Genomic DNA, 23,875 nt, shown 5'->3' on the forward strand with positions numbered 1-23,875 from the left:
GGGCCAGAGGGTTGGGGGCGAGGGTGGGCGTGAAGGACCTTGACTCTCACTTCCCTCCTCCTTCCGTCCCAGGTTACGTGGCATTTTCTTCTCCAGAACTCCAAGCTCAGATTGAGGCCAGGGGCTTGGCTCCGCTGCACTGGGCAGATGATGACGGGAACCCCACAGAGCAGTACCCTCTGAATCCCAATGGGTCCCCAGGGGGCGTGGCTGGCATCTGCTCCCATGATGGCCGCCACCTGGCTCTCATGCCTCACCCTGAGCGGGCCGTGAGGCCTTGGCAGTGGGCGTGGCGACCCCCTCCATTTGATACTCTGACCACCTCCCCCTGGCTCCAGCTCTTTATCAATGCCCGAAACTGGACCCTGGAAGGGAGCTGTTGACTGGCCACAGGGGCTCACCTAGGTCCCATGGTTTTTCCCGTGAGTGTGTGCTGCCCTCTCCCCCATGACTTTCAGGAGCACCCCATGTTATTTCCAAAAGTATCTTGGACAGACAAGGACCAAAATACAAAGTCTCAGCGGACTCAATGATCTGCCTGCTGATGTTCCTCCGCGGCTGTGTCTATTTTCGGTTCTGCTCTAACATGGCATTCCCTTTCTCAGCCCAGGAAACAGCATGTGGTTCAGAGAAAAGAGTGACAAGGAAAAGTTAGGACTCCTAAGGTCGGAGCAGGAGCTTCTGTTGCCCACTTCACAACACCCAGTGATCACCGGCATGCATTTGCCTCCTCGGCTCTGAGGGATGTTTTGCGCTCCCTTTTCTCATTATTGGGGTTTAGGAGGTACAGACAAATTCAGCAGTAGTGTGCAGATCAGCCCCTCACCACCTCATCGTTCTCATCTGGAACTGAAACTTTCTGGATTTCTCTTGTGCTACACTGTACTGAATGGAAGGAATTGTTGCTTGTGGAAGTTTCTCAGCGTTTCTGGCTGTCTCAGGGTTGGCCTCAGAACCCAGCATTCCTGATATTTGCTTCTAAATTAGCAGCTCTTTTTATTTTATTTTATTTTTTGAGACAGTCTCACTCTGTCACCCAGGCTGGAGTACAGTGGTGTGATCTCGGCTCACTGCAACCTCTGCCTCCCGGGTTCAAGCGATTTTCCTGCCTCAGCCTCCCGAGTAGCTGGGAGTACAGATGCCCACCACACCCAGCTAATTTTTATATTTTTAGTAGAGACAGGGTTTCACAATGTATCCCAGGCTGGTCTCAAACTCCTAACCTCAAGTGATCCACCTGCCTTGGCCTCCCAAAGTGCTGGGATTACAGGTGGGAACCTGCAATCCTGTACGTGGCCCAGCAGCTCTCTTTCTGATAGATGTGGTTGATGCTCTCATCCCTAGATCCTAACCCTTTAGTATGCTGGAATTCTACTCTTCACTTATTCCATTAACTATTGTTGATTAGTTATTATTTCAAAGCAATGTCACTGGCCTCAGTTTATGTGTAATAGAATTAAAAACAATAGCTGTGTATAACACCTCAAGCCATGCATGTGTGAGGCATTTTGTATGCTGGAATTCTACTCTTCACTTATTCTATTAACTATTGTTGATTAGTTATTATTTCAAAGCACTGTCACTGGCCTCAGGGAGTTTATGTGTAATAGAATTAAAAACAATTGCTGTGTATAACACCTCAATCCATGCATGTGTGACGCATTTTGTATGTATCTGAATTAATTCTTACTAAAGTACTTGATAGCCCCTCCCCACCTTTTTAATGAAGGATGAATGAAGGTTGACTGCATTGCTTGGGGTCCACACATAGTGAAGGGGGCTGGGCTCACCAGGACTACATCTGCTTCCCACCATCCTGCAGTCTCACTTCCTGGAGGCAGTGTGTCGAGACTTCCTGCTGGCAGCTGTCTTTGCTTCCTTTGCTGTCCGTTGCTTCCTTTGCTCACAGGACTGTGGATAGAGTTCCCTTCCTCGTGACTGTTGTGTTGTACACCTCAAGTCAGTTGGCTCCCTAGAATGTTCAACATCTTGATAAAAGGAGTGTCCCTGAGAATGGAGACTATAATCCCAGACCCCTGAAGGCATGAGGGCTAGGAGAGCTCAGGTCGGGAGGCTGAGCACTTGTGTGTGCTCCTGGTAGAGCAGCCACCCTAAGAAGAAACTGATGATAATGAAACAATGGTAAATGATGGCTATGGGGAAAACAACTGTTTCAGAGATTTTCCTCATTGCTTTGCAAAGTGACCTACCCTGAGCAGTATGGGACTCCTCTGGATCAATTTTTTTTTTTTTTTTTAGTTAAACAATCATTTTATTTCTTGAGTACACAGACAAATTTATGCGACCAGGGCAGAGGCTGTAGATGATTCATATTTCCAATTGGGAGGGAGGACTTGCTTGGTCTTATCAAGCCAAACGGTGAATCCGGCTCTCTATCAGAATCAGACGGAATTTAGCATCCTTATCCTTTCTGTTCCCCTCAAGATGCTTTCGAACAGCAACTGCTTTCTTAATTAAATGGTAGAGATCTTCAGGAAGATCAGGAGCAAGTCCCTTAGACTTAAGAATTCTTAAGATTTTATTGCCTGTCACAAAGCGTACTTGTGCAACACCATGTGAATCTCTCAGGATCACACCGATTTGTGAAGGAGCCAGGCCCTTCTTGGCCAGTTTGTAAATCTGCTCCTTCACATCATCAGATGTCAACTTCAACCAAGTGGGGATGCTGCGTCGATAGGGCAAGGCCGACTGGGACAGGCCCTTCCGGGGAGCATGCATGTGACCCATGATGGCGGCGGTCAGGCAGCGAAAGGAGAGTGAGGGTCCGGATCATTTTTGACGTTCTAATGTTCTTTCCTGACACTTGGAAAGGATATATGTATGTCTTTCAGATTTATAGTATCAAACGTACAATTTGGGGGCTGGTACCAAGGCTTAGATACCAGGTTTATTAAGGGCTTGATGCAAAAGTCAAAGGATGGCATGCGAGGTAACCTCCTGGTTGGCTGTGATAGGTAAACTCGTGGATTTTGAAGGGGGAGCAGTTTCTGGTTTGGGTCCCAATGGCCAAGTAAGACCCACCCTCCTCAGACACTATCAAGACCAAGTCCCCTGGCTTTTCATCCGTGTTTTCATCCAGGAGCCATATAACCCTGTCCTTGATGACCCCCACCCAGCTCCATTCCCACCCACCCACTCCCCAGGGCCCTCTGGTGAACCCTCCAGGCTAGCTCTCTGCCCGCTCCTTGCCTTCATGGAAAACCAGCTGTCCTCTGAGAGCCACTTCTGCAGCCCCTCCAAGTGGCGACTTTTCTTCTCAAACCTCAACCTCACGTATCTCATCTTCCCCAGGCTAGGGAGTCAGGGTCCTCGTACCACTGCCAGACTGTTCACCCAGTTCAAAGAAAACCCTGCCCATTGCAGGCTCATGCCATTCTACTACATCCCTTTCGCCCAATTCGTTGTGTTCTACTGACTTCTCTGGCGCTCTCTGTGGGAGAAGGTGCCAGTTCTTCAATAATTGATTCCTCTCTAGAAATAGAATGTTCCTGCCAGGTTCGATGGCTCATGCCTGTAATTCCAACACTTTGGGAAGCCAAGGCTGGTGGATCACCTGAGTTTGAGACCAGCCTGGCCAACATAGTGAAACCCTGTCTCTACTAAAAACACAAAAATTAGCTGGGTGTGGTGGTGTGCCCCCATAATCCCAGCTACTTGGGAGGCTGAGGCAGGAGAATCGCTTGAACCCAGGAGGCGGAGGTTGCAGTGAGCCGAGATCACGCCACTGCACTTCAGCCTGGGCAACAGAGAGTCCCTCTCAAAAAAAGAAAGGAAGGAAGGGAGGGAGGGAGGGAGGAAGGGAGGGAAGGAGAATGTTCCAGGGCCAGGCGCGGTGGCTCACGCCTGTAATCCCAACACTTTGGGAGGCCGAGGCTGGCAGATCATGAGGTCAGGAGATCGAGACCATCCTGGCTAACATGGTGAAACCCCATCTCTACTGAAAGTACAAAAATAATTAGCCGGGCATGGTGGTGGCTCCTGTAGTCCCAGCCACTCGGGAGGCTAAGGCAGGAGAATGGCGTGAACCCCAGTGGTGGAGCTTGCAGTGAGCCGAGATCACGCCACTGCACTCCAGCCTGGGCGATAGAGCAAGACTCCGTCTAAAAATAAGAAAATTAAAAAAACAAAAACAAAAACAGAATGTTCCAGTATTTTAGCTGGGGTTGTGGCTGCTGATTAAATTGTGGCCAGTGGGAGAGAAAATGATGTATACAATTTCCAAGTGTTCTTACAAGAAGGATGCATTTTTCTCTTTATGAATTTTGCTTCCTATTGTCTGGAATGCAGACACGACAGCTGGAAGTTCAGCAGCCATACTGAAGTAGCTTTGGGAATTGGTATCATGCAGAGCAACAAGATAAGAGGAAGCTACTTGGGAGGCTAAAGTGGGAGGATCACTTGAGCCCAGGTGGTTGAGGCTGCAGTGAACTGTGATCATACCACTGCACTCCAGCCTGGGCAACAGAGCCAGACCCTGTCTCTAAAAAAGAAAAAAAGATCAAAGGAGACTGGTTCTTCCAACACTGAGGAGTGCCATGAGGACAAGATAACACTGAATATCTTGAGTGTAGGAAATGAACTTCTGTCTTGGTTTTTGTTTTTGTTTTTTAATTGTGACAGAGTCTCACTCTGACTCCCGGGCTGGAGTACAGGGGTGTGATCTCGGCTCGCTGCAACCTCCGCCTCCTGGGTTTAAGCGATCCTCCCACCTCAGCCTTCTGAATAGCTGGGATTACAGGCACATGTCACCACGCCCAGCTAATTTTTGTAGTTTTAGTAAAGACGGGGTTTCGCCAGGTCAGCCAGGCTGGTCTCGAACTCCTGACCTGAAGTTATCTGCCTGCCTTGGCCTCCCACAGTGCTGGGATTATAGGCGTGGGATTATAGGCGTAAGCCAAAGCACCCAGCCTGTCTTGTTTAGGCACTATTAATTTTGGTGTTTTCCATCCCTTGTAGCTAAACCTTACCCTATTCAACCATTCCTAACTCCCTCTCATTCTTTAAGGGTATTAGGCCCTGGGTCCCTGTCCTGTGCTTCACCTCAGCCCCTTCTGTTATCCTGTATCCATGTCGCTGACCATCCAACACTGAACTTTTTCTACAGTGACCTTCATTCCACCTCAGCCAACTACCCCACTTGGATTTTATCATCACCCAGGACTGTCTCTGTCTCCAGACTTATTTATGCAGGCGTTCTGCTTCCAACCATAAGGCTCTATTTCCAAACTTATTTATTCAGGCGTCCTGTTTCCTTCCATCTTTTTTTTTCTTTTTGAGATGGAGTCTCACTCTGTCACCCAGACTGGAGGGCATTGGTGCGATCTCGGCTCACTGCAACCTCCACCTCCTGGGTTCAAGGGATTCTCTTGCCTCAGCCTCCCGAGTAGCTGGGATTACAGGCATGCGCCACCACGCCTGGCTAATTTTTGTATTTTTAGTAGAGATGGGGTTTCACCGTGTTGGCCAGGCTGGTCTCAAACTCCTGACTTCAAGTGATCTACCCACCTTGGCCTCCCAAAGTGCTGGGATGACAGGCATGAGCCACCGTGCCCGGCCCTTTCCTTCCATCTTGCTTCTTTATCTACAATACTCTGAGATTTCAATGTAATTAGGACCTCCAATGCAATAATTACTTTACCCTAATCCATTGCTCCATTTCTTTCTTCCCTCCTTATCCAGCTTCCAGTAACAGCCTTTCCAAAGCCCCTTCACTTGAGCTATGACCTTTTCATCATACCCATTTGGCAAACTCCCAACCTACCTGCTTCCTCTGAGAAAGCCAGACAGAACAGGTTCTCTCATAAGTTCATCATTAACCACCTTTGGGGAAACAGGGAATGGGAAGGAAAAATGGAGATGAAAGGTTAATAAGAAAGTGCCCAAGTGGGCCTTCAATGATATAATGCGCCATGAACCAAGGGTTATGATGACCTTAGTTCTCTAAAACTGAGGTCTAAAAGCAAAACCATTTACAGCAACATACACACCTAGTGAACAAGTCCTTCCTTTGGGTTTCAGCTGGGTCAATAGCACTGCTCAAATCCTTTGTGAGAGGTTATTTCAGCAGCACCACATACCTCCTTTCTCAGCCCAAATCTGTTGTACTTTATTTTTCACCATTGCAATGAATGAACTGTGAACTGTTTTCATTTATTTATTTATTTAGAGATGGAGTCACGCTCTGTTGCCCAGGTTGGAATGCAGTAGCGCAATCTCAGTTCACCACAACCTCCACCTCCCAGGTTCAAGTGATTCTCCTGCCTTAGCCTCCTGAGTAGCTGGGACTACAGGCGCCTGCCACCATGCCTGGCTAATTTTTATATTTGTATTTTATTTTATTTTATTTTTGAGAGGGAGTCTCACTGTCTCCCAGGTGGAAGTACAGTGGCACGATAATTTTTATATTTTTGGTAGAGACGGGGTTTCGCCATGTTAGCCAGGCTAGTCTCAAACTCCTGACCTCGTGATCTGCCCGCCTCGGCCTCCCAAGGTGCTGGGATTATAGGCATGAGCCACTGTGCCCAGCCTAAGCTGTTTATTTGATCAAAGATCTGTCTCCCTATTAGTGTGTAAGTTCCATGATATCAGGAGACACATTTTTGCTCCCCACCATGTCCTAATATCTACACAGTGCCCCGCGCCTGGTAGGTGCTCAATAAATATATGCTGAACAAATGAATACATATGAATGTTAAAATTAGTAAATATTGACATTTTTCTTTTTCCCTTAATACAAGAGTGAATTAGTGGATTGGGTTCATGGGTGGTTGGACTTTGTACTTCTCAAGCATTTCCCCTTTTTACCTCATTTGTCCAGTTAAAGTCACGAGTTCCTGTTATCAGGTCAAGGAGACTGGCCCTGTGTAAGTGGAAAGACAGGGAGAACCAGTAAGTCTCTTTTCTTTCTTTTTTTTCCCAAGATGGAGTCTTGCTCAGCTGCCCAGGTTGGAGTGCAATAGCGCGATCTTGGCGCACGGCAACCTCTGTCCCTCAGGTTCAAGCGATTCTCCTGCCTCAGCCTCCCAAGTAGCTGGCACTACAGGCAGGCACTACCACGCTCAGCTGGTTTTTGTATTTTTAGTGGAGATGGGGTTTGACCATGTTGGCCAGGATGGTCTTGATCTGTTGACCTCGTGATCTGCCCACCTCAGCCTCCCAAAGTGCTGGAATTACAGACCTCTGGCTTCTAGGTTCAAGCAATTCTCCTGCCTCAGACTCCTGAGTAGCTGGGATTACAGCCACCGCGTCCGGCCTCTTTTCTTGATTAGTTTAACATCTGCCTGGCTGCCAACAGGGCCCTTCCGTTGTACAGAAAAAGACACAACACTGAACTAAGCACACATTACGTCATCCTCAGTTGCTGGAAGGAGCACTACTGGCCGGGGAGGCAGCAGGCAGGGGCTAAGCACAAAGAAGCAGTGTGAGTGAGAGCATCCAGATGGGATCACCTGGTGGGGGCCATCTGTTTTAGAGAGGCTCCCCGCCAGGGCACCCTCTGCTCTCCAACAGGCCAGCCCGCCAAGGAACTTCTGAAGTGTGTCTGGGACACTGCTCAAACCGGAACATAGATAATGGAGAAAGACTGGAAAGAAGGGGGATGGGCGTCCGTCAGTGGTGAGCCTGGTGAAGGAATGTCTCCCACGGCAGCTGGGTGGTCAGTATCCTGGGGCCTGGCTAGCATCGTGCGCCCAGCACCTGCTGTATGTAAGACCCTGTGGTGGTGGAAACCAAATAAACCTTCTGTCATTGGACGCTTGGGAGCGGCAAACAGCCAGATAGTAGAGACCGGAGACCTGCCACAGTGGAGCCTGGGTCTTGGCGTCTTGTGAGGCTTCAGGAAACCTTTCCGTGTGAGCAGTCCACTAGGAGTGCCTGCAGCATTGGGCCATCCTCCCCCAAGCAGGAAGGACTTTGTGCAGCTCCCTCTGCCTGGTCAGGCTGGAGGGGCAGCCTGCGACTACAGAACGAGACAAACCTCTGTGAGACAGCCCTGCCCATACTGTCACTCAGGGAACAACATTGTCAAGGGCCTCCTCCTGAGGGGCACACACGAGGGAGATAGACTTGGAACAAGTGACTTCAATCCAGTGCTTTTAGGGGAAGCTCAGGGTACCGTGGAGCTCATAGCAGGGGATGTGGCCCAGACTTTTGGGATCAGGGAAGGATTCTCGGAGTGAGCTGAGACCTGAAGGATGAGTAGCAGTTTGTTACATGAAGGTGGGTGGCACTCTAGAAAAACAACAACATTTGCAAAGCCTCAGAGGCGAGAGATATTGTAAGGAGTTAACAAAGGTGAGTGAGTCTGTCTGGAACATCAAATATAATATAACTGGGAAACAGGACAGGCAAAATCGAAGGCCTAACAGAACAGGAATCTGGACTCGATTCTAAGAGCAATGGAAACCATTTGGAGGGGTTTATACAGCGGATAGACATGAGGAGGTCTGCGTTTTTGAGAAATCACTCTGAGAGGAGGGAGGCAGGAGAGGACATGGGAGTCCATGGATAAAGCTACACAATCTCCAGGCAGAAACTGCTACCCCAGACTAGGGTAGTGGCAGTGGAGATGGCGAGAAGTGGAAGGATTTGAGGGCTATTAGGAGATAGAATCACTATGAACGGCCAGGCGTGGTGGCTCACGCCTGTAATCCCAGCACTTTGGGAGACCAAGGCAGGCAGACCGCAAGGTCAGGAGTTCGAGACCAGCCTGGCTAATATGGTGAAACCCCGTTTCTACTAAAAATACAAAAATTAGCTGGGTGTGGTTGTGTGCGCCTGTAATTCCAGCTACTCAGGAGTCTGAGGCAGGAGAATTGCTTGAACCTAGAAGCCAGAGGTTGCAGTGAGCTGAGATCATACCACTGCACTCCAGCCTGGGCCACAGAATGAGACTGTCTCGGGGGGGAAAAAAATGAATCACCACAAACTGGGTGTTGGGGAAGACAGATGGGGAGAGAGGAGCCAGTGATGATGCCCATGCTTCTTGCCTGAACCACTGTGTAGATAATGTCATTACCTGTGATAGGGACATGTCTGGGGGGAAGATGATATGCTTTGCTTACGATGTGTTCAGTTTGAAATGTCAAGGCCGGGCGCGGTGGCTCAAGCCTGTAATCCCAGCACTTTGGGAGGCCGAGACGGGCGGATCGCGAGGTCAGGAGATCGAGACCATCCTGGCTAACACAGTGAAACCCCGTCTCTACTAAAAAATACAAAAATTAGCCGGGCGAGGTGGCGGGCGCCTGTAGTCCCAGCTACTCAGGAGGCTGAGGCAGGAGAATGGCGCAAACCCAGGAGGCAGAGCTTGCAGTGAGCTGAGATCCGGCCACTGCACTCCAGCCTGGGCGACAGAGCGAGACTCTGTCTCAAAAAAAAAAAAAAAAAAAAAGAAATGTCAATAAGACATGTAGGTGGGGGTATCCAGGAGGTGGTCAGAAGAGATCCGGGATGGAGATGAATATTTGGGAAGCACTGGAATGTGGATGGGTAAGGTTATCTAGGAGGAGTGTGCAGGGCCTGGTAACCCAGCATTGAAGGGGTTGACAGAAAAAGAGGAAGCTGGTCGGGCGTGGTGGCTCACGCCTGTAATCCCAGCACTTTGGGAGGCCAAGGCCGGTGGATCACGAGGTCAGGAAATTGAGACCATCCTGGCTAACATGGTGAGACCCCATCTCTACTAAAAATACAAAAAATTAGCTGGGTGACGTGGCGGGCGCCGGTAGTCCCAGCTACTCCAGAGGCTGAGGCAGGAGAATGACGTGAACCTGGGAGGCGGAGCTTGCAGGGAGCCAAGATCATGCCACTGCACTCCAGCCTGGGCGACAGAGTGAGACTCCGTCTCAAAAAAAAAAAAAAGAAAAAGAAAAAGAGAAAGCTGAGAAGGAATGGCCACGACTAACCCAACAGTCTAACCAGTTGAGCGACTTCCCACTGCCGGTGGATCCAAGGCAGCAGAAGGGATGGGAAGCAGGCCTGTTCACCACAACTCCTCTCTCCCCTAGATCATTGCCAAATGCAGTACAACAGCCCTCCCCACTCCCAAAGATTTCACTTGTGGAAAGTTATAGGGAAGTGACCTTGGCTAAATCAAGCAGATGGAAAGAGCTGTACGGGTACGGTGGCTCACGCCTGTAATCCCAGCACTTTGGGAGGCCGAGGCGGGCGGATCACCTGAGGCCGGGAGTTTGAGACCAGCCTGACCAACATGGAGAAACCCCGTCTCTACTAAAAACATAAAAACACGAAATTATCCGGGCGTGGTGGCGCATGCCTGTAATCCCAGCTACTCAGGAAGGTTGAGGCAGAATCACTTGAACCCGGGAGGCAGAGGTTGTGGTGAGCCGAGATGGAGCCATTGCACTCCAGCCTGAGCAACAAGAGTGAAACTCCGTCTCAGAAAAAAAAAAAAAAAAAAGAAAGAAAGAAAAGAGTTAAATTATGTGGTGCTTTGGAGGCTGGCACTACATGGACTCTTAAGAGGCATGGCACCTTCTAAGAGGTTCCAAAGGAAGAAACAACGGGCACCTCCACTGGGTTTCAGACACAGAGATCCCAGCCTGGGTTGTCGTAGAGGATGAAGCTGCTCCATTTTGGATGCTGATCCGCCGTGTTGTCCTCTGGTTAACCCCTGTTCTGGAATGCCTCTAAGATTGCCACTTCATCTACTGTGACCTTCAATCCTGCTCTTAGGTAGATTCACATAGCATTCTGCGCCTTTCCCTGAGGTATTGATGTCAGTGGTACCACGCATTTCTACTGAGGCATGTATACCTTTCCGGTCAGGTATATCAGCCCTGGGACTCGGGGGTAACTGGCTAATGGCCGCCTGGCTTCTGTTTCTAAGTCACTATTAAATATTTCTTTCTGAGAAACTGGATACATCAGTCTCTTTTTGTTGTTGTTGTTTGTTTTTGAGATGGAATCTTGCTTTGTCACCCATGTTGGAGTGTAGTGGCGCTATCTTAGCTCACTGCCACCTCTGCCTCCTGGGTTCAAGTGATTCTTCTGTCTCATGAGTAGCTGGGACTACAGGCGCACACCACCACACCTGGCTACTTTTGTATTTTTAGTAGAGACGGGGTTTCACCACGTTGGCCAGACTGGTCTTGAACTCCTGACTTCAGGTAATCTGCCTGCCTTGGCCTCCCAAAGTGCTCATATTATAGGCGTGAGCCACCATTCCTGGCCTCAGTATCTTTCTTCAGCCTCTTAGCTCCCTTGGCCTTTGGGTAGGTTTGCATAGACTGGTTGTAGATGTGGAAAGTCCTCCTTCCCTTGTCCGTGTTGCGCCTCTGTCATTGTTGAGAACTAGGGGACAGAGGGTAAAGTACCCAATCTCGTGACTTAGCAGCAAAGATCAGAGGCCGTCTGTCCTCTTTGCCCTACTTACAACCCAAACCTTCCAGCTCCTTCTTTCTGTCATTGCTGTCTCCATTCTTTTTTTTTTTTTTTTTTGAGGCAGAGTCTTGTTCTGTTGCCCAGGCTGGATCTCAGCTCACTGCAACCTTGGCCTCCCAGGTTCCTGTGATTCTCCTCTCAGCGTCCTGAGTAGCTGGGATTACAGGTGTGCGCCACGACGCCTGGCTATTTTTTGTATTTTTAGTAGAGACGGGGTTTCACCATGTTGTTCTCGAACTCCCGACCTCGTGATCTGCCTGCCTCAGCCTCCCAAAGTGCTGGGATTATAGGCGTAAGCCACTGCGCCTGGCTCATCTTTATTTTCAATATGCATAATATTTTGAGACAGGGTCTCCCTCTGTCACCCAGGCTAGAGTGCAGTGGCATCTCGGCTCACCGCAGCTTTAACCTCCCGGCTCAAGCCGTCCTCCCACCTCAGCCTCCCAAGTAGCTGATACCACAGGTATGTACCACTATGCCTGACTTTTTTTTTTTTTTTTTGAGATAGGGTCTCCCTCTGCCACCCAGGCTGGAGTGCAGTGGCATGATGTCGACTCACTGCAGCCTCAAGCTCCCAGGCTGAGTCAATCCTCCCACCTTAGCCTCCCCAGTAGCTGGAAGATGCGAGTCACTACGCCCAGCTAATTTTTGTATTTTTTTGGTAGAGATGGGGTTCTGCCAAGTTGCCCAGCCTGGTCTCAAACTCCTAGGTTCAAGCGATCCTCCCTCCTGGGCCTCCCACAGTGTCGGGTGTTTTGAGTAACCTTTTAACTGAAATTTAGCATTTCCTTTCACTTTGAATTTAGGTAATGAACCACAGTAGTATTAGCAGTATCTGCGGTTTCAGCTCAATAGCAGTTACAGATGTGCTTACTTTAGAATGGCTGTGGATCTCTTGATCCATAATTTGTGTGCATCACCAGTTTTTTATTACTTTATTAGGGCTGCTGCTAGATCTAGTTAATATGATAACCAAGAAGTAGACTTGTACTCTATCAAATATCTGGGTTTAATTTTCTTTATTTTTTGAGAAAGAGTCTGGCTCTGCCAACCAGGCTGGAGTGCAATGGCGTGATCTTGGCTCATTACAACCTCCGCCTCCCAGGCTCAAGTCATCCTCCCACCTTGGCCTCCCAAGTAGCTGGCACTACGGGCATATGACACCACGCCCAGTTAATTTTTTTTTTTTTGTAATAGAGACAGAGTCTCACTTTGTTGTCCAGGCTGGTCTCAAACTCCTGAGCTCAAGCAATCTGCCCACCTAGGCCTCCCGAAGTGCTAGGATTACAGGCGTGAGCCACAGCACCTGGCCCATGCCTGTAATCTCTTTAAGAGGCCAAGGTGGGAGGATGGCTTGAGCCCAGGAGGTTGAGGCTGTAGTCAGCTGTTATCGTGCCACTGCACTCCAGCCTGGGTGACAGAATAAGACCCTGTCTCAAAAAAACAGAAAAAATAACAATAACAATAACATCACATTGAATAGGGGATCATGGGCTTCACAAAACTGCCAAAGCAGTCTGCAGTAGAAAAAAAGACGAAAACCCGTGCGTAATAGAAATATTCATTGCCCTAACTTCTCAAAGGGATGCCTGACTTGGGGTGTGGTGGTGTCTCTCTGATTTGAGTCCATCTCTTGGTGCCCTAAAGGGGAGAGTCTCTGGGACTCTTGTCCCCAAAGCAAACAGCTGCATCAACTGCATGCAGGGCACTGGATAAGGGAATGTCCCAGGTGTAGAGAATCAATCAGTTGCAGGCCTACTTGCAACCAGTGGGCTGAGAGCCAGCCACACCCTCACATTCTCCTGAGAAAAGTGGCTGCTGGCCATCTCTGTACTGAGATTTGTCCCCTGACACTCATTATCCTAGCCACAGCCAGCTGGACCAGAGATCTCTCTTGTATTTGGGTGGTGGCCCGAGGAGTGGCCAGGCGGGAGAGCCTGCCAAATAGGTACTTGCAGATTGAATGACAACAAATCGACCCAGTTAGATCCTGTCCTTTGGGAAGTTGGGATTTGAACACTTGAGGGAGTCGAGAGGTGGCAGGGCCAGCAGAAGTGACAGGCACACACAGACACACACACACACACACACACACACACACACACACACACACACAAAAGAGGTGAAGGGAGAAGGGAAAGTGGAGCCAAGCTTGGAGATTTGCCAAGTGAGGGTAGCCTTCTACCCCATTCATCCAGAGAAGGTTTGGCTGAGCACCCCCCAAGAGCCCACAGAATTGTGGAGGGCCGGGGGTCCCCAGCTGCACAGGGCTCATGGCAGAACATGAGACATACCAGACACCCAAAATGAGGAAGCTGGCGGGGCTTTTTCTCAGCCTTCCTGACCTAGCGTGACCTCCTCTGGGCCCATGTAATAGGCCTCCACACCCCCTTATGCCTGGTGCAGGCACCCTGTTAACTTCTATGTCCTTGTAGGTCCGTTTCCAAGGACTCTACCTGCTTGACTGCTCCCAAAGCAGCCAGAGCCAGTAATGCCCCTGGTGGGGAACAGGGCTGGAGAGCAGGCTGGCACAAAGCAGGAGGGAGGGACAGAGAGGTCTGTCACTCATCCCAGAGAAGCATCGTGGGGTGGGCTCCTCTGACCTGGCTCCTTTGGTTTCCCATGGCTGGGCTCCTTCTCTCCCTCTGGAGCCTGTACCATCCCCGCTCTCTCAAATTCCTCATACAGCAAACTTATTCCACTCTCTTTACCCAGAAATAGGTCAGACTCAACTACATCCATATCTCATTTCTTCCTAACAGCGTTTTGTTTCATTTTTTAGATGGAGTCTTGCTCTGTTGTCCAGGCTGGAGTACAGTGACACAATCTTGGTTCACCACAGCCTCCACCTCCTGGGTTCAAGCAATTCTCCTGCCTAGCGTCCCTAGTAACTGGGATTACAGGCGCCTGCCCCACGCTCGGCTAATTTTTGTGTTTTTAGTAGAGATGGGGTTTCATCATGTTGGCCAGGCTAGTCTCGAACTCCTGATCTCATGATCCGCCCCGCCTTGGCCTCCCACTGTGCTGGGATTACAGGTGTGAGCCACGGTGCCCGGCCCCCCTACAGCATTTTAAAGATGAAATGAGACTCAGAGAGGAGTCTGATGGCTGTAGTAAGGAATGAGGAGTCAAGCTCCTTAGTGTGCGCTACAAAAACCCTGCACACCTGACCATGTTCGCAGCTCCCTGCCACCCATTCCCATCCTACCCTCTCTTGCCAAACGGATACACTTGCTTTCCCCAAAACATGCCCTCTCATCTCCAAGTTTTTGCTCCTGATGTTCCCCCAGCTAGAATACCCCTAGGATGTCCTACTGAATTGTGAGTCAACCTTTAAGACTCAAAGTGTGGGCCAGGCATGGTGGCTCATCACTTTGAGTCTTATCACTCAATCTCATCACTTTGGGAGGCTCAGGCAGGAGGATCACTTGAGACCAGAAGTCCGAGACCAGCCTGGGCAACACAGTGGAACTCCATTTCTTAAAAAAAAAAACAAAAAAAAAAACAAAAATTACCCGAGCATGGTGGTGCGTGCCTGTAGTCCCAGCTACTCAGGAGGCTGAGGCAGGAGGATGGCTTGACCCCACAAGGTTGAGGCTGTAGTGAGCTATGATTGCACCACCACCACTACAGTCGAGCCTTGGCAACAGTGAGACCACCTCTCAAAAAAAAAAAAAAAAAAGACTCCAAGTGTGCTCCACTGTTCCTTTTACACTTTCAGTGAGGCATCAGGGGCTGTGTCCTAAATGTATCTCCAGCCCTTCACATAGGGCCTGGCAAGGTAAGAGACCAATAAATGCGCACCGTTTGGCTTCATTTCACTAAATCATTAGCGTCCAGAGGTATGGTCAGCACTTGGAACCCTGTGGAATGGCCTCAAGATCAGAATCCTCTTGCCCAATTCTTGGCTGGGAAGCAGGTGACATCTAGAATCCATGAAGGTATGGGTGATCTCCTGGGTTCTGGACATTTGCACTGAGTTTATTCAATCACTCAACAATATATATTAGGTCTGGGCTGAGCACGGTGTCTCACACCTGTAGTAATCCCAGCACTTTGGGAGGCCGAGGCAGGTGGATCACCTGAGGTTGGAAGTTCGAGACTAGCCTAACCAACATGGAAAAACCCCGTTTCTACTAAAAATACAAAATTAGCTCGGCGTGGTGGTGCATGCCTGTAATCCAGCTACTCAGGAGGTTGGGGCAGGAGAATCACTTGAACCCAGGAGGCGGAGGTTGCAGTGAGCCAAGATCATGCCATTGCACTCCAGCCTGGGCAACAAGAGCGAAACTCCATCTCAAAAACAAAACAAAACAAAACAAACCAATATATATTAGGTCTTTTATGCTCTAAACACTGTGCCAGGTGCTGGGGATCAAAGATGAATAGAGAAATGAACTGGAAGGATAGAGTGAAGCTAAAACTTAAAGAACACAACAAATCTGTAAAAGACAAACAAAAGAGGGTTTAATCTGTGCTTCTGTCCAGGTGTGCCGAGCTGGGGGTGGGGTTGCTCCTGCACAAGAGCATTCCTAAAGCAAAGATTTGAGGGGAATTAGATTTCTAATACCCAGGTTGGGTCCCACTTTCAGGAAGGTGTGAGACCTGAATCCTAAGCTGGACTCATTGTTTCCCTAATTCCCAGCATCGGATCTGTAAATTAGCGGTCTGGGTGGTAGCCGATTCGTTGTTCAGAGGCTCAGAACACCGTGAAACTACGCTTTCCTGACTCAAAAGACACAACCTTGACGTGGGCCCTTTGGACAAGCATCTGCCCCCCGCAGGAGGGTCTCAGGCGACCTTCTTGGAAGGTGTGACCACTTGAAAAGGAGGAGGCGGCCAGGCGCGGTGGCTCTCCCCTGTAATTCCAGCACTTAGGGAAGCCGAGGCGGGGGGATCGCTTGAGCCCAGGAGTTTGAGACCAGCTTAGGCAAGATAGGGAGACACCCCCCCACCCCGCCCTGTCTCTACAAATAATTAAAAATTTAGCCGGGTGTGGTGGCGGGAGCAGGAGCCACTCGGGAGGCTGAGGCAGGAGTATCGCTGGAGTCCTGGAGGTGGAAACTGCAGTGAGCCGTGATTGCGCCACTGCATTTCAGCCTGGGCGACAGAGCGAGACCCGTCAATCAATCAATCAATCAAGGGGAGGCTGGCGGGAGCATGCTTGTGACCACTCAGGGCGACACAGACCCTAACCACAAGCCAGACCCCACGGTCCCGCCCGGCGCCCTTCTAAGAGCGCAGCTTCCGGAGCAACGCCGCTGACCCCCGCCCCCAGGGTCTTGGCGCCGATTGGCCAGCGATAACGCGGGGCGGAACCAAATCTTAAAGGATCCGGGAGCTAAGCTAGACCCGGGTGGTGGTGGCAGCTGCGAAACCCAGGGAGCCGATGCCACGTGACCCAATGTGGGCTTCTTTTAAACCTTTCTAATGTCCATAACCCAGCCTCAGGCCCATGGAGCCCATGAGAGACTGCCCGCTGTTCGGGGGCGCCTTTTCCGCCATCCTCCCCACGGGGGCCATTGACGTAAGGTGAGAAGGCCGGGGCGCCCAGGGGCGGCTGACTGGGTGGGTTGTGGGAAGAGACCGGGGTCAACCAGGGTCTACCTCGCCTCACTCCAGCGACCTCCGACCGGTCCCCGACAATCAAGAAGTTTTCTGCCATCCCGTCACGGACCAGAGCCTGATCGTGGAACTTCTCGAGCTGCAGGCCCACGTGCAGGGCGAAGCGGCTGCGCGGTGAGGGAAGGGCCCCGGGCTGGCCAATGGCAGGGGCGGGGCCGGGGCAGTGGGCGGGACCCGCGGCCGACGGTTAATCTGGGCGGTGAGAACACGCAGGGGCCGGGAGCCAGGCGTGCAACTTAAAGATGCTCCCAGGGAGGCGGCCAGAGATGTCCCTTCCTGACCCCGCTTCCCTACTCCAGGTACCACTTTGAGGATGTTGGTGGCGTGCAGGGGGCTAGGGCTGTCCATGTGGAGTCTGTTCAACCTCTCAGTTTGGAGAACCTGGCCCTGAGGGGCTGCTGTCAAGAAGCCTGGGTCCTCTCTGGCAAGCAGCAGATAGCTAAGGAAAACCAGCAGGTGAGGGCCTGAGAGTGTGCAATGTCCTGGAAGGGCGGTAGCGGGGGCGCAGAGATCCAGATAAGCATCCTGACTCTGATCCCCTTAGGTAGCAAAGGATGTGACACTTCATCAGGCCTTGCTGAGGCTGCCCCAGTACCAGACTGATCTCTTGCTCACCTTCAATCAGCCCCCGTAAGGAGGAAGGAACGGGCGGGTATCTCATGACTGGGTTCCCAGGAGAATCGGGCTGGGAGGGACAGAACAGGGAGACTCACTGGTGGGATCCTCCCAGGAAGCAGGAGTGGGCCAGAGGTTTGGGGTAACTGATACCCAGGTCCTCTGGAACCGGAATTGGCAATTTCCAAACCTCAGGCCTGGATGATGTTCTCTCTCCATCTGTTTCCCCACCCCAAGCCCTGACAACAGGTCATCTCTTGGCCCTGAAAATCTGTCACCTCCACCCTGGAGCCTGGGTGACTTTGAACAGCTGGTGACCAGTCTGACCCTTCATGATCCCAACATCTTTGGTCCCCAGTGAAGGTGCTGAAGCACTGCATGATGTTGCTGAGAACTTGGGGACTCGGTTCTGTGAGGGGGAAGAGAGGTTGAAAAGAGAGTTTCCTCTCATTTCTTCCCTGTGCATAAACATAAGACAATCCCTCTTCAGAATAAACTTGCTTTATCATCAATATAATCTCTGTGCCTTTGAATCTAACAAGATGCCTGGGTCTCAGACACCTGGGAATTGGGTCTTCCAATTCCCTTTGGTTTTGGAGGGAGGAGTTTAAAGCTGTTCTTGGGAGCAGGAGGGACTCAAGGGTGGCAGTGGTGAGAGGGAGGAAATACACTTTGGGATGACTGGTTCAGTCCTGAGAGAGGAGTGTGAATTACCCAGGGAATGGGTAGGGAAGGTTTAAAGCAACACCCAAGGAAAGAAGGGAAACTCTTGTAGTGATTCAACCCTGAGAACAGATAGGGAGTGGGGTTGGCTGTCTCCCATGGATGGATGAAAGGTCACCTATCAGTAGTCACCAGGACATAGTGGTGGAGGCACAAATGGCCAGGGAGTGCTCATTTGGTGGAGTCTGGGAGAAAGACTGTTATTTAGTGTATGTGTAGTAGAGGGAGCGCAGCTGGTCCCAGAAGAAGAGGGAGAGGATGGTGTGGGGGCCGAGGCGGAAGTAGGAGGCACCTATACCCTTGTACATGCCAAAAATGCCCTCGGTCCGAGCTGTCTGCAGCAGAGCATCCAGAATCCCCCGGTACATGAGGCCCTGAGAGCATGTCAGAGAGGGAGGGAGAGCACAGAGAAGGAGTTTGTCAGAGCCCACCAGGGGCAGCTCCTCCACAGGCTGCATTTCAGGCTATCCCACCTGCACCCACAATCTGCCTCCCCGAACCCCTGCTTCCCTGCCTGCATCCCAGAGCACTTCCTTACCTTGCCCTGTGCATCTGTGGGCTGGTTGTAGAGCCTTGTGCAGGCCACATCAAAGGGTGCCATGGCCAAGACCACTGCAATGCCACTCACCATGGCAGCCACCAGAGCCAACTTCCAGCTCTCAGGAGGAAAGATCTAAGGGGGTAGAGAGGAAGAGCACTGTCAATCCGCCAGCCATTCCACCCCAAGGACAGGACAGTCCCTGCCCTGGGGACACAGATGCTGCTAACTCGGGGAGCTTCCACTGCACCAGTTTTAACAGTGCAAAAACACTGAGAAGGAGGAAGGCCAGGGTACCCTGAAGGCTCAGGTACCCCTTCTGGGAGGAAGTGACAAGAGAACTGTGGGAAGGGTCTAAAGAGTCAGTGACCTCCAAGCCCTCCTGCCACTCCCTCACCTTTGAATGTTGGGCACCATCCCCTCCAGGGCCCAGTGCAGCTTGCCCTCCCCTTCCCCGCTTCCCGAAACAGACCCACCCATTTCCCAGGCAGTACCTCCCACTGGCTCAGGAGGTCCTTGGTGGATGAGAAGGTGCACAGCTGGGTGGAGGAACCGACGATAACTCGGGGCAGGCCGCCCAGAGCCCCACGCCACAACCCCACCAGACCATGTTTCTGGCCAATCTCGGTTAGCGCCTGAAACATGCCCTAGTGTGGGGAAGACCAGGGGGTGGGGTTCAGACAGCCAAGCATCAGGGGCTGCCATCCTAACACTGCCAAGGATGGGTGCTTAATAGGAACCTGTCGTCCAGACAACCAGTTCAATGTGGGCTTAGAGCCAGAATGGGGGCCCTTGGTTGTCTAGCCACCCCATTGTTCCCTCCCTGGGCACCCAAGAACTGGGGCGGGATGCATGGAAGTGAGGGCATTCACTGGTCAGGAGAAACAGGGGCAGAAAATTAGAGGAACTGGAATACATATTGGAAAGAGGCGTTGGGCGTGGTGGCTCACGCCTGTAATCCTAGCACTTTGGGAGGCCAAGGTGGGCGGATCACCTGAGGTCAGGAGTTTGAGACTAGCCTGGCCAATGTGGTGGAACCCCATCTCTATTAAAAATACAAAAATTGCCAGGTGCAGCGGCTCACGCCTGTAATCCCAGCACTTTGGGAGGCCGAGGCGGGCGGATCATGAGTTCAGGAGTTCAAGACCAGCCTGACCAACATGGTGAAACCCCGTCTCTACTAAAAATACAAAAATTAGCTGGACGTGGTGGCATATGGCTGTAATCCCAGCTACTCAACAGGCTGCAGCAGGATAATCACTTGAACCCGGCAGGCCGAGGTTGCAGTGAGTGGAGGCTGTGCCACTGCACTCCAGCCTGGGCAACAGAGCGAGACTCTGTCTCAACAAAACAAAACAAAACAAAATTTAGCTGGGTGTGGTGGTGGCATATGGCTGTAATCCCAGCTACTCAACAGGCTGAGGCAGGAGAATCGCTTGAACCCGGGAGGCGGAGGTTGCAGGGAGCTGAGATCGTGCCACTGCACTTCAGCCTGGGCAACAGAGCGAGACTCCGTCTAAAAAAAAAAAAAAAAAAAAAAGGAAAGAGGGTCTGGGTAGACTCCAGGGGCAAAATGGGACAGAACCAATGGGTTGAGCTGGGATTGGAGCTGTTGGGTACAGGCAGAAAGCTAGGGGAAAAGAGAAAGGATGATCAGGGACTTTGGCAGACTTGGGAACTCTCACCTGATGCTTATACTGGTGCCCTACAGCAATTTCTGAGGCTGCCTGTGCCTGCAGATGTGTCTTCACCTGTGAACAAGAGACTATCATAGCCTACGGCCCAGTGGCTGTCCTCCTACCTCAGAACCAAATGTCTGACCCCCTCACATTTCCTCTAGGGTGTTCAGCAATGAATATCCTCTTATTCTGATAATTATTGTTGTTCCTACTTAACAAATTGGTTAACAAAAAGACTCTGTCTCTAGGCTCCAGCTGCGGAGGGATGGATCTCCCAGCACTGTAAGACACCACACCCCCTTCATATCCTTCTTCCCTTGGGGCTAGCAATTGGGGGTGGAGTGGTTGGAGAATGGCACCATTTCCTAAGGCATGTTAGGCGAGACCTGGGTGTCCAGCCTGTCATGCCAGCTCCCATTCCCAGACCAGATCTCCAGCCACCACTTCTATCAGGCTCCCCATCAGACTCTAGGCAAAACTTGCTCTCTAGCCCCCACTCCCCATAAAAGTATCTAGTCGATTTTGGAGAGACCACTGTCCCTGAAACTCAAACCGTGAGAATGGACCAGACTGCCTCTGCTACAGGATGTACTACTTCCCAGTCTCTTTTGCTCTTAGGAGCACTAAGCAGGGCCTAGTCCTAGCAATAAACAGCTGTGTGACCTTGAGTGGATCACTTCCCCTCTCTGGGCCTCAGGCTCTTGACCCTTCACCTATACCAGATAACTCAAAGGGGCAGAGATTGTTAATTCTGTAATGCCCAGGATCTTCCTGATCCCTACACTCTCTGACGTATGTTAAATTCCTTATCCTCCCCTTCACAAGTCCAACCTCAATATCAACACATAATAATAAAAACAATGCTACCAAATGCCTACTCTCTGCCAGGATTCGCACTAATGCTTCCATGTCTACCGCATTTGTCTCCCTCCATCCTCCCAATAATCACACAAAGGCCACTACAATTATTACCTTTTTACAGATGTGGCAACTGAAGCTCACCAACTAGTAATTTTCAAAGCCAGGACTTTAGTTCCAGAAAGGCTGATTCCAAAGCCCATAATTTTTTTTTTTTTTTTTTTTTTTTTTTGAGACAGAGTCTTGCTCTGTCATCCAGGCTAGAGTGTAGTGGCGTGATCTTGGCTCACTGCAAGCTCTGCCTCCCGGGTTCACACAATTCTCCTGCCTCAACCTCCTGAGTAGCTGGGACTACAGGGGCCTGCCACCACGTCTGGCTAATTTTTTGTATTTTTTAGTAGAGACGGGGTTTCACCGTGTTAGCCAGGACGGTCTGGATCTTCTGACCTTGTGATCTGCCCGCCTTGGCTTCCCAAAGTGCTGGGATTACAGGCGTGAGCCACGGTGATCGGCTCCAAAGTCGATAATCTTAATCAATACATTCAATCGTGTCCATCAGATGGGTGTGTATAGGGCAGGTCAGAAGACTCCAAAGCCTACCAGCTCTTTCACGATGCCTTTCCCTGCTTGCAGTGGGGTAGCACCCTGCCACCTATGCCCTTAGGAAAGACCAGGCTCCTATTCTACAACAAGGATCTGCCCTGAAGGTCCCAGGCAAGAATCTTCTTCTTACCATGTAGATGGGGCTCCCCAAGTAGGCTCCCATGATCCCAGCCATGGCCCCAGCCGCTGCGCTGCGGGCAGGACTGTGGGTGCCTTCGGCTGTGTGCAGGTAGCCCCCAGCCTCAGCCAGTCCATAGGTGCCCAGTCGGATGCCATTCATCAGGAACTGGTATAAGAGGGCGGGGGCCAGGCCTTTCTGCAGGGCAGCCAGGCCATCCACCTTGCCGATGGTGATGAATGCATGGAAGACATTTCGGTAGTGCCGCTGGTATGTGCCAGGGGCCTGCAGTTCTCCCTGCAACTGCATCCTGGTCTTCACCACCTCCAGGGGATTGGTGAATACACAGGCCCCACAGGCTGCCAGGCCACTCATCAAGAAGTCCATGGTGGGTAACTGTAGCAGGGACTGGCCCAAGAGTAAGAAAGTAAAAATGGGTGTCAGAAAGCGGGGTTGGAAGACAGGGGAAGGCCTGTTTCAGCAGTACAGGCTGCAGAAGGTAAGAATTTAGGTTTGCAGTCAAGGGTGTCAGGGTCAAATGTCAAGTGGTCAAATGGAAGTAGTCAGCTGGAATTTGGGAGTCAGGAGCTGGCAAGCAGGGAAGAGACAGAAGTCTAGGAGAAGCTTATGGCAGAACCCTCTGAGGTCAAGGAGGGGCAAAAGACAGAAGGTGACAGGTGGGATGGCTCAGGATGGCGGGCGACGGGGGCAGGGGAGTAGAGGAGGGAACCGCGGAGTTGGGAGATGGAAGCCAGGCAGGCAGGAAAAAGAAAGCCAGCAGGTTAGAGAAGAAAAGGATCCGGGAGAAAAGCCGGTGATTTCCTCGAGCCAGCAACGAGATCTGGATCCGAGAAATAAGTCAGGACCCAGGCAGCCTTCGGAGCTCGCAGCAGCTTCAACCCCGGGTACCCTGCGGAGGCCGGGCCGCCACACTCCTGTCACTGGAGCGCTGGGCCAATGGGGAGCCTTCGAGAGCCGCCGAGGCCCTCAGCCAATCAGCGCCGAGCCGGCTCCGCGGCCAATGGGAGGAGCTCTCGGCGCTCCGGTCCCCGGAATCAGCCTGAGGCAGTTGGAATTAACTCTCCCGGCGCCACCAGCGCTTAGCCGCCGACTCCGGCTCCGGAAGGGAGGCCTGGGACGCGGAGGTTTTGTCATTGGCAGGAAAGAGACCTGGGTTCCCGATCGAACACAGAGGCCGAGCACAGCAGTTCCCTACTGGGGTGCTGGGACCGCCCCTTGGGTGGGCTGACGGCTCCCTTCTTTAGCTTCCTACCCCGGTTGTGACCGGGTGGGGTCACCTAAGTTCAGGTTCACGCCATGCTTGGTGCCGGCGCCCGGAGAGCCCGGAAGCCGCGGACCGGCCTGAGCAAGGAAGAGGGACACACCTGTGCTGCGGAGCCAGTCTCCCGAGGCTGCACCGGGTGGTGCAGCAGGTTCTAGCTCCCGGGCGGGGCTGGATGTGCCCGCGGCTGGCCGCGGGCGCCGAGGGTGGGAGGCCTGAAGGATGGAGGAAGGAACTTGGTTAAATCCTTAGGCTTTTTCTTTTCTTTTTCTTTGAAACGGAGTCTCGCTCTGTCGCCCAGGCTGGAGTTCAGTGGCGCGATCTCAGCTCGCTGCAAGCTCCGCCTCCCAGGTTCACGCCATTCTCCTGCCTCAGGCTCCCTAGTAGCTGGGACTACAGGCGCCTGCCACCACGCC

The 23,875-nt window shown here is 51.5% G+C and overlaps 4 protein-coding genes across 12 annotated transcripts in view; 2 read left to right on the forward strand and 2 right to left on the reverse strand.

Moving 5' to 3' along the window:
• The window catches only part of LOC105474453 (phosphoribosylformylglycinamidine synthase), a 21,481-nt gene extending 19,838 nt beyond the window's left edge, over window positions 1-1,643 (forward strand). Inside the window, exon 28 of the mRNA XM_071082327.1 lies at window positions 73-1,643. Within this exon, the coding sequence (XP_070938428.1) occupies window positions 73-383 (311 nt within the window). The 3' untranslated portion in view covers window positions 384-1,643. The remainder of the gene's footprint in view (window positions 1-72) is intronic.
• The window catches only part of LOC105473960 (solute carrier family 25 member 35), a 25,349-nt gene extending 1,474 nt beyond the window's left edge, over window positions 1-23,875 (reverse strand). Inside the window, exons 1-7 of one of the 8 annotated variants that reach the window (XR_982601.3) lie at window positions 22,190-23,874; window positions 20,605-20,670; window positions 19,414-19,566; window positions 18,920-19,054; window positions 6,826-6,880; window positions 5,783-5,841; window positions 1,895-1,972 (exon numbers count right to left, since the gene is read on the reverse strand). Coding sequence is in view for 6 of the 8 variants with exons in the window: in XM_071082329.1 (XP_070938430.1) it covers window positions 1,825-1,972; window positions 5,783-5,841; window positions 18,920-19,054; window positions 19,414-19,566; window positions 20,605-20,670; window positions 22,190-22,564 (936 nt within the window). In the remaining 2 variants the exon portion in view is untranslated. Of the gene's footprint in view, window positions 1-1,702; window positions 1,973-5,782; window positions 5,842-6,825; window positions 6,881-17,025; window positions 17,152-18,310; window positions 18,756-18,919; window positions 19,055-19,413; window positions 19,567-20,604; window positions 20,671-22,189 lie in introns of those variants that run through there. The other 7 variants (XM_071082329.1, XM_071082328.1, XM_011728259.3 and 4 more) reach the window with 7 other exon arrangements.
• Window positions 1,993-3,127, reverse strand: LOC112425277 (small ribosomal subunit protein uS15-like). Its single transcript, XM_071082331.1, has one exon. The coding sequence runs from the start codon at window positions 2,746-2,748 to the stop codon at window positions 2,368-2,370; it is 381 nt and encodes a 126-aa protein (XP_070938432.1). The 5' UTR covers window positions 2,749-3,127; the 3' UTR covers window positions 1,993-2,367.
• Window positions 16,709-18,175, forward strand: LOC105473982 (RAN guanine nucleotide release factor). 2 transcript variants are annotated; one of them, XM_011728287.2, is made up of 5 exons: window positions 16,728-16,950; window positions 17,041-17,157; window positions 17,343-17,499; window positions 17,588-17,673; window positions 17,896-18,175. In XM_011728287.2, exons 1-5 carry the CDS (start codon window positions 16,874-16,876, stop codon window positions 18,017-18,019), a joined length of 561 nt encoding a protein of 186 aa, XP_011726589.1. In that variant the 5' UTR covers window positions 16,728-16,873; the 3' UTR covers window positions 18,020-18,175. The 2 variants fall into 2 exon arrangements, with proteins under 2 accessions (XP_011726601.1, XP_011726589.1); XM_011728299.3 differs by lacking the exon at window positions 17,588-17,673 and having other exon boundaries at window positions 16,709-16,950.

This window comes from Macaca nemestrina, chromosome 17 (genome assembly GCF_043159975.1).
Source record: "Macaca nemestrina isolate mMacNem1 chromosome 17, mMacNem.hap1, whole genome shotgun sequence".
In the NCBI taxonomy this organism is placed as follows: domain Eukaryota; kingdom Metazoa; phylum Chordata; class Mammalia; order Primates; family Cercopithecidae; genus Macaca; species Macaca nemestrina.

Bases quoted from the DNA above. Each gene is read 5' to 3' on its own strand.
- LOC112425277 (XM_071082331.1), bottom strand. From the start codon at position 2,748: ATGGGTCACATGCATGCTCCCCGGAAGGGCCTGTCCCAGTCGGCCTTG.
- LOC105473982 (XM_011728287.2), top strand. From the start codon at position 16,874: ATGGAGCCCATGAGAGACTGCCCGCTGTTCGGGGGCGCCTTTTCCGCC. The intron at 17,158-17,342 runs GTGAGGGAAGGG...TCCCTACTCCAG, and splicing joins CAGGGCGAAGCGGCTGCGCG to GTACCACTTTGAGGATGTTG. The intron at 17,500-17,587 runs GTGAGGGCCTGA...TGATCCCCTTAG, and splicing joins TAGCTAAGGAAAACCAGCAG to GTAGCAAAGGATGTGACACT.